Here is a 9,663-nt window from a genome sequence, read left to right as displayed (position 1 = left end):
ATGGAAAAATTGTTCCCATTAATGTAAACTTTGCCTCATCCGTCAAAAATCTTGTTTTTTTTTTTTTTTTTTTTTTTTTGACAAGAGCAAAGGAGCTACAAACACGACGACATTTCCTCGTGATATCGTTAGCCCGTTTTACCTGTTCCCTTGAGACCTTTAGGATTGTGCACCTCAGGAAAGAAGCCCCCACTTCCCTAATTTCCTTAATCAACCAAGTAATCGAGACATCCTTACCATGATTATCTTGCAGGTTATTAAGGAGGGAAATGGAGTCAGAAAGCAGAAGGATACCATGTTTCCCCTGTGTCCTAGCCCATTTCATTGCCTCAAGACATGAAAAAGCTTCACACTGAACCGCTGAAGAGGCCACCCCACATCTTCCCCCTTCCATTGTCCTACCGGTAGGGCTAAACTTTACTGCCGCCCAACCAACCCCTGCTCTAGAGGTCTTCTTATCCCATGACCCATCTGCTTCCACAATGAAGTTATCATAACCAGTCATGTTCCTTCCCAAATGCACATGATTAAAGCCAGGGGGAATGATTGGGTCATTACACCTCAACTCCCTTTCGGGATTTCCTTGATTACCCTTATAAATGAAGCTTTCATGGTCTTGCATTGCTTGGTTTATAAATTCCTTCACCAAACTCGCATTCCCATTAGCATTCTTGAAGCATCTAGCATTTCTTGACTTCCACAAACCCCATAATGTTGCTATGAACAAAGCACTACGTGTACTATACTTGCCATCCTCGCTGTGAAAGAGCAGGATATAGCTTTGGATCCACTTCCTCAGAGAACTAGAACCAGTAGGATCATGGCTAATAGGAAGGGGGGAATCACCCCAAACTTCCATTGCCAGAGCACAATAACGAAAGAGATGTTGGCTGTCTTCCGGATCCGAGCCACAATAATCACAAATCTCCTCGACTGGTAACCCTCTTCTTGCAAGATTGACCTTAACAGCGATACTATCATGGCTGAGTCTCCATAGGAAGAGTTTCCACTTAGGTTGGATGTCTAACCTCCAGACCAGCTTTACAAACTCTTTGTCACTCATTGAAAAAGAGGTAGGACTCAACCCTACCTCCTTCATCAGAAAATAGTACCCCGTTTTTACCATGTACCTCCCAGAAGGGTGAAACTTCCAATAGATAAAATCATCATCCCCTTTATGCGGGAGTTCCATTGCTAAGATAGCCTTTGCACTATCCCAATCAAAACACCTCCTTACCTATCCCGCATCCCAGGAACCTGTATTTTTGTCAATAAAGTCCTCTACCATCCAACTTAGCGCCGCTCCCAAAGTTTGGTTAGAGTTCACCATAGGAATCTCTCCCTCCACCCAAGGCATACTGATGGCCTTACCTGTTTCCCATTACCAATTTTCCAAGCAAACCCTTCCTTGAGCACCCGCAAAACTTTTTGGAGGCTAGACCTTCCCAAGGAAGGAACACCCTTTCTTTCATAAGGCCTAGCCATATTGCACACACCACACGATTGAAACCCTCCATGTACTTTAGAGAGCAAAAGCTGAGGATTTAAGTGCATCCTGGAAGATTGCTTGAACAGGAGAGCATCATTGAGGGCAGATGTACCTCTAATTCCCAAACCCCCCATACTCTTCGGGATTTGGATGATGTCCCTACTTACCCAGTGCATCCCCTTGCCACCTTTGTTGGACCACCAGAATCTCGTAATAAGCGAGTCAATCTTGTTAGCAATGCTTTGAGGGAGCTTAAGACATTTCATAACATGTGCTGAAATACTCACAAGAGCCGTGTTGATGAGGACTAACTTGGCCGCTTGTGAGAGGTTTAGAGAGGCCCAAGACACAATTTTATCCAAAACTTTATCCACCAAACATTGGAAAAGCCAGCTTTTTCTTCCCCTTAATATCAATAGGAGCCCCTAGGTGAATACCCATATTATCCGTTTCTGGCATAGAGAGGATGTTCTTCACCTCTATCCTCTCGTTATTACCCAAACCCGGAGAGAACTTAACAAAAGACTTATGAAGGTTTAACTGTTGCCCTGAAGCTTTACCAAACCTCAGGAGGATATCCTTTATACACAAACAAGCCTCCTCATCAGCATTGAAGAACAACATGGCATCATTTGCAAAGAACAGATGAGAGATAGAAGGAGACCTCCTTAAAGCTTTCAAACCTTTGAATTGACCTATCTCCTCTGCTAGCAAAAGCATTCTAGAGAGGATATCCATGTAGAAGATGAAGAGATATGGAGAAAGCGGATCCCCTTGCCTCAGCCCGCATTTAGGTGCAAAATGCTCTGAGGTTCTCCTGTTGATGACTGCTTTAAAACTCACCATCGAGATGCATTGCGAAACCATCCTTAGCCAATGGCTAGAAAACCCATAAGCCTGTAAGATCTTAAGAAGAAAGAGCCAGTCAACTCTATCATAGGCCTTTAACATATCAATCTTAACCGCAGTGAAGTTCGAGCCCTTTCTTGAATTAATCAAATGCATAAGCTCATGACTCAACAGAATATTATCCTCCATATACCTCCCCGGAATAAAGGCATGTTGGTATTCTATGATAATGTTTGGAAGGATACCCTTTAACTTGTTAACCAAACACTTTGAGATGCATTTGTAGACTGTGTTGCAAAGGATTATAGGCCTAAAATGATTTGCTAACTCAGGAACCTGAACCTTAGGGATCAAAACCAAAAGAGACTAGTTCCACTCTTTGAGCATATTTCCTGTTCTCAAAAATTGTTGTACACTATCCACCACTAGCCCTCCTACCTCTTCCCAGTAAGCCTGGAAAAAATTCGCAATAATACCATCTAGGCCCGGAGACTTTGAACTATGCATACCAAACATAGCCTTTTTGATTTCAAATAACAAAAACAAAAAATCATGTTTAAATAAAAATTTAAAAAGTGCTTTTACTTTGTTTTGAATAAACTAAGGCCCCGTTCTTTAAAACTGCTCTGCATTGCTCTGCCCTGCTCTACTCTACTCAAATTAAATCTGCTCTACTCTGCTCTGCTCAAATTAAATCTGCTCTACACTGCTCTGCTCAAAAGAAATCTGCTCTGCTCTATTTTCAAATAATAATTAATAATAACAATATTAATAATTAATATTCAATAATAATAATAATAATTAATATTGTATTGACGATAATAATTTATTATTCTGAATAAATATAAAAATAATTTTAATAATTATTAATATTAATAATAAAAAATATTTATTAATCATAATAATAATTAATGATAATAATCATCAATAATAATATTAAATAATTCAAATTATTATAATATTTAATAATATTATTAATTAATAATTTCTAATAATTATAACAATTCTTTCAAAACAAATAAATAATAACAATAATAACAATTAATAAAAATTTCTTTTATAAATATTTGATATTAGAATCACAATGTGTAGAAACATTTTATGTGGGTATTGATGGTTAGTTCATTGAGTTGAATTATTTTTCAAATCCTTCCACACAATTTAGGAATTAAAAAAAAAAGCTTGTTTTCAAATAGTACTTTGTATATCATTATTATTTTTAGTGTTAAAAATATATGATTAATACAAATTTATAAGTAAAATCATTATTACTCATTAAATCATTTTATTTTAAAATTTTTGTGAAATAAATATAACTAAATCATTGTCTTTTTTCATTCTACTATTAACATATGCTAAATATGGTACACATATATTTATGTTTTCACTCACCTAAATCAATGGTATATGCACTTAATAATAATAATAACAATAATAATAATAATAATATAATAATAATAATAAATAAATAATAATAATAACAATAATAATAACAATAATAATAATAATAATAATGATAATGATAATGATAATAATGATAATGATAATAATAATAATAATAATATTAATAATAATAATAATAATGATGATGATGATAATGATAATGATGATAATAGTAATAATAATAATAATAATAATGATGATGATAATAATAATAATAGTAATAATAATAATAATAATAATAACATTAATAATAGTATTAATAATAATGTTGAAATCTGCTCGGCTCGGCTCTACTCTGCTTTACTATCCTGAAATCTGGTCTGCTCTGCTCTGCTGAAATTTAATCTGCTTTGCTCTGCTGACCCCTGCTCTGCTCTGCCTAGAAGCTCAAAAGAATAGGGCCTAAGTGGTGTTTGGTTCGCAAAGTGATATAGTTTGGAATCAGAGGGTTAAGGTGGTGTCGAGTTAGAACTTGATACTTAATGTCATGTGTTTGGTTTAATTTTGGAATACAATATCATCCGCTTAATTTCATGTATTTGATACCTAAGGAAATGGAATGAGTCAAACCCATCTCCCCCCCCCCCCACCCCACAAGGTTTCTAAACGACATACCTCATGAATTTGAGGTATGGGTTTAAAAATCATATTTTTGACTCCAAACATATGGTATGGATTTTGGTCATTTTAAACTCATACTTCATACCTATAATCCACAAACCAACCCCCCCCCCAGCATGTATCAATGAAACCATTAATCCTAAATACATGGTGCCTTTCCCTTCGTTGGTTTATTATTTTAGATAAATCTAAGAGAACGGTTATATGAAAGAACATGTCTCTTTGCTATATCTAAGATACCAGAAATAAAATCCGGTCTCTTTGGCTAAGAGTTCTACTTCTACTACCTAGGGACCGGGCCTTTTTCGGTATCTTAGCCATATTTTGCCTAATTTCTTAAACTATTTTTGTAGTAGTGGTGTTTGACTTTCATTTGATTTAATTAGCTTTGTTGAATGCATTTGACTTTCATTTGATTCAAAATGCTTTGTTTGAATACATTTGAATTTCATTTGATTCAAAAGGCTTTGTTTGAATGTGTTTGACTTTCATTTAATTCAATTAGTTTTGTTGAGTGCATTTGACTTTCATTTGATTCAAAAAGCTTTGTTTGAAGGTGTTTGACTTTCATTTGATTCAATTACCTTTGTTGGATGCATTTCACTTTCTTTTGATTCAAAAAGCTTTATTTGAATGTGTTTGACTTTCTTTTGATTCAATTAGCTTTGTTGAATGCATTTTACTTTTATTTGATTCAAAAAGCTTTTCTCTGAATTTGTTTGACTATCAATTGATTCAATTAGCTTTGTTGAATGCATTTGACTTTCATTTGTTCAAAAAGCTTTGTTTGAATGCATTTTGTTTAGGGTAACAATACCCTAGACACGTGGACTAATCAAAGAGGGACACGTGTCAAGCCTAGACAGGTCCAACATGGGCCACTCACCAACTGACATGTGTCAGCTAAAATTGTGGCCTTCAAAGCCTAATTCCCAAGAAAGCCACAAACGACGCAGCCCATAGAGCACGTATTCCTATGACCCTATTAGTGGTCTTCAAAGCCCAATTTCCAAGAAAGCCGCAAAACGCCGTAGCCATAGAGCACGTATTCCTATGACCCTATAGGGAGATTTCTCTCATTTTGGGGGCACGTTCATTTATTATAACTACCCTACATTCTCTCACATCAGATAAACACCTGATATCGGAATCTGAGAAGATCTCACTTTTACTTTTCTGCACTCTTTACATTCTCCAACACGTTCTAACTTGATTGTCGAAGGTGGAGCTCCTACCACCCAGAGTCTCCATTGTTTTACATATACAGACCGCGCTGGACTAGTTTTCGAGTTGTAACTCTCTTGAGGGACCAGAAAACACCCAGAACATTTGGCGCCGTCTCTCGGGAAAGTACCTCAAAGATGGTTCAAGAGTCTGTACCACCGCCTAACCCCAAACGACATCAGGTCGATGGAGAAGTCTTTTCAAACAGTGATCATGACTACGACTGAGAAGTCGAAACCCATGTGGCCTCTGATGGGTCACTCATTTCAAGGTGCATCCGTTCCAAGGATAAACCGGAACGAAACGCAAACAAGGCAAGTCCTAGCAACCCTCTTGTGCAACCGTCTATTAACTAGGCAGGAGGATCAACCCCAATCACTCGAGACGAACTCATGAAATTCATGAGTAGTTTCAAAGGTGAGATCAAGGACCTAATTGACGTGAGGTCAAACTAGGTCGTTGAAACTAACCCTCCCCTAGGCCAAACAAAATTTGTAATCTCTCAACACACCCTTATACAAGTATAATGGTAAGTCGAGGATCGAACCACTAAGGAATGGGGGGCGATCATCTATTGTCAAAGTCACGCTATTTCGAAATAGTAGGGTAAAGGTGTGTAATGCTAGGATAACTAAAGCAAACGAGTTTGGAATCAAGTATATAAAGCACTAGGGCTAGGATCCACATATAGTCGTAACGGATTCAGCTAATCGGGAGGTCAAAATGACTAAGTCGAGTGATGCGAGGGAAAACCAATCATGCAATCAAAAGAGCATATCAAGTTATTTTCCTAGAGGTCTAACTAGCGTCAACTACGAGAAACTCTAGCTAGGAACGTCACAAGACACCTCAATCGACAAATGTAAGTCACAAATCAATTGTCCGTATCAATGGAACTTACAATGCAATCTAGTGCAACAATCAAAGTTAGCTACTCTTCAATCAATTACACACATGCACATGATCAATCAACCAATTTAATCACATCATCAACTCCATCAATTTTCCCCAATTAGCATCAATCCATTACTCATATATGCTTCACCATCACCCTAGCAAGTAAACTACTCACTAGCCATGGAAATCAAGATCATAACAAAGCTAAACAAAAAATTCATCATGATCATATTAAACAAGCTAAAATTAATCACAAATCAATCAAACTTCAATCAAACTTGAACAATCAACAAAACAATTAAAATTAAACTAATGACCAAACTAAAGATTGAATTAAAGCAAAGGAAATTCTTACAAACTTGATCAAAATCAAAGGAAATGTAGCTAGCTTCAATCATCAACAATCCACCATGAAATTCTCTCACTAAAAACCTAGAGTTTCTCTCTCTGAAAACCTCTCTAATTGTTCTTCTAATTAATCTCTCATCTTACTCTAATGATCCTCTCTCTAAAAATAGAAGGAAAAACTATATATAGGAAAATTACAAAAGAGAGTTAGTTAGATCGTCTAAAAGAAACCCGGGAAGGCGCGGTCGCAACAAAGGAAGCGCGACCGCGAGAAAATGGGTACGGAAGCAGAGGCCGAGAGAGGCGCGCCCGCGCCACCAGGATGCGCGCCCGAGCCATAGTCGCGCATGCCCGCACCTGGGAGCAGGACACTTCTCCTCTCTTCGAACTTGCTCTTCCTCGTGCGCTCCACTTGGTGATGATGATGAACACTAAGGTAGGCAGTCTTGAAATGGCTTCCATGGTGGGTTCAACACCAAAACGGTGCCCCCACCGTATGCATGCACCAACTCATGAACTTGCTCCTTGTGTTCCTTCAAACTTGAGCTCTAAATGGCAAGCAAGAGGCATCCAAAATGATGAGAAATATGAGACGAAAACTCAAAAATCCTTGGAGCACGATCATAACCTGAAAATACACCAAAACAAGCAAATAATAGGGAAAAGACCAGATAAACTAAGAAAAGCACAAAGATAGAAAACTAACTAAGGAAAGCACAAACTAGAGAAATAAGGAACAAAACTAAGGAAAAGAGCTATGAAATAGCATGAAATTCATCCTAAAAGAAGCCAATTGAGTGCCATAAATGACACTCATCACTAATCAACAAAAACAAGGCTGGCTTAAGTAATGGTCAATCGGCTAAGAAAACTCCTTAAGCTGAGAGGAGGAAGGCAGTCAAGGACAGGCAGCCCACTCAACATCTAAAGGAAAAGGCCGCCGCAACGCATGACTAGTCTAAAACCTTCTGCCTCAAAAGGGCCCAAGGAGAGTCATCCAGCAGGTTCAACCGAATGGCAACAAGAAGTCATTCTCCGACGCTCGAAATATCATTGAGTAGATGAGAAATTAGCAGCTGTCTTAGTTAGCCTACTCGAGCTTCCCAGATATCTTCAAAAACACTTATGCAAGGATTTCCCAATCCTTACATGAGAGCCATGTAGGCGGCGAGTCTGTCCACACTGACCCTCAAATAATCGGCTCAGCTCCGTATGTGCCTCAACTGCCATACTGGCAATATGTCCTTCCATACATGCAGCTAACCTTCTATGGAGGTTAGGCGACATACAACTTCCAACCCCTAGACTGGTAGCTCCGTCTACTCAAACTTGGTGAACAACCTTCTGCGTTCACCAAGGAAATAACCTAGGCGACACAACCGGCCAAGGTTAAGAATGTGTTGGTTGGTACATATGATGGTACCACAAACCCTGAGCACCACCTTGTTTTGGGTAAAATTACCCCGCCACGTGGCCCATTTAAATCAGGACACGTGTCCACCCAGTATTGATCCAAATCGGGCCACTATCAAGGTGACACGTGGAATCCACTATCAGGAGAAGGAATGACAGCCTTTAAAGGCCCTATTCGCCAAAAAAGTCGCCAAAACGGGGCAGCATACCAAATCTAGGTCATTTGACCTACGTAAGGGCACAATTTCCAATGACCCTATAAATAGGGAGATTTTCCCCATTTTGGGGACAAGTTCATTTATTACCTCAAACCTACTTTCTCTCACATCAGAGAAACACACCTGATCTCGGAATCCGAGAAGATCTCACTTTTACCTTTTTTCCGCACTTTTTATTCACTCACACACGTTCTAACTTGATCGTCGAAGGCGGAGCTCCTACTAACCGGAGTCTCTGTTGTTTTGCAGGTACAGACCGCGTCGGACCAGTCTTCGAGCTGTATAACACCCCCAAATCTCCCTCTACGGAAATACTAGTATAATACATATAATTATACCATAGAGATAGATTTAGGCGTATTAACGCCGCGTGATTATGCAAGGCTACTCAAACTTACTAAATAAACCAATACTTTGCAGCGAAAAATTTCAATACTCTTCTTTATTAATAATATACTGAAATAGTAACCACTGTCATGAGTACTCAAAATTAAATACAAGGACCTATAATTCCTAATCTAGGTGAAACTATTCCCGGGACTCCAAATGCTTAACATTGACTCCACCTGAAATTAGTCAACACTGCTTACCATTACGATAAACAGGGAGAACCAAAATAAATAAGAAGTACGGGTTAGCAAAATATGCTAATTAAGTACGATAAGTGCAAGATAATTAAACTCAATTTATTTGCAAACATACTTTTGAAATCAATTCCAATCATTATTCCAATAATTCCAAACTCATGATTCAAAACCAATTCTCAATATTCCAATAATTCAATAAATAAGATTTATAAAACCAATTCAAATAAATAATAGTTAATAAAATTAATTCCTCTCCCAAGTGTGCACACCCCCCAATCTAGTCTCCTTATGTTACAAGGCTATTCTCGAGGAAAGACCCGGTCATACAAAGTCCAAGGCCTTATCAATAAACCAAATCCGCATAGTGGGATTACCAACATGCTTATAAATCATTAATAAGAACAAAATTTCAATGATTCAATAAATCCTCTTTTGAATCCAATAATTCCAACCTTTAAAATAATAAATTCTAAAACTCCTTTTTATTAAAAACAACATGCTTCCAAAATCAAACCTTTTACACATGAATAATCATTTAGTTAATCAAAACATGTGATAAAGATCAATACTTCAC

At 37.7% G+C, this 9,663-nt stretch overlaps 1 protein-coding gene across 1 annotated transcript in view; it reads right to left on the bottom strand.

The window, feature by feature from the left end:
- Positions 1 to 9,663, bottom strand: part of LOC145600559 (uncharacterized) — a 35,474-nt gene that overhangs the window by 72 nt on the left and 25,739 nt on the right. Inside the window, exons 3-7 of the mRNA XM_081656443.1 lie at positions 2,777 to 2,857; positions 1,869 to 2,674; positions 1,657 to 1,740; positions 1,372 to 1,555; positions 143 to 1,237 (exon numbers count right to left, since the gene is read on the bottom strand). Of these exons, the coding sequence (XP_081512569.1) occupies positions 143 to 1,237; positions 1,372 to 1,555; positions 1,657 to 1,740; positions 1,869 to 2,674; positions 2,777 to 2,857 (2,250 nt within the window). The remainder of the gene's footprint in view (positions 1 to 142; positions 1,238 to 1,371; positions 1,556 to 1,656; positions 1,741 to 1,868; positions 2,675 to 2,776; positions 2,858 to 9,663) is intronic.

This window comes from Chenopodium album, chromosome 21, assembly GCF_948465745.1.
Source record: "Chenopodium album chromosome 21, dcCheAlbu1.1, whole genome shotgun sequence".
In the NCBI taxonomy this organism is placed as follows: Eukaryota; Viridiplantae; Streptophyta; class Magnoliopsida; order Caryophyllales; family Amaranthaceae; genus Chenopodium; species Chenopodium album.
Note: the sequence above shows the minus strand (reverse complement) of the source record. Positions and strands in the feature narration are given on the sequence as shown.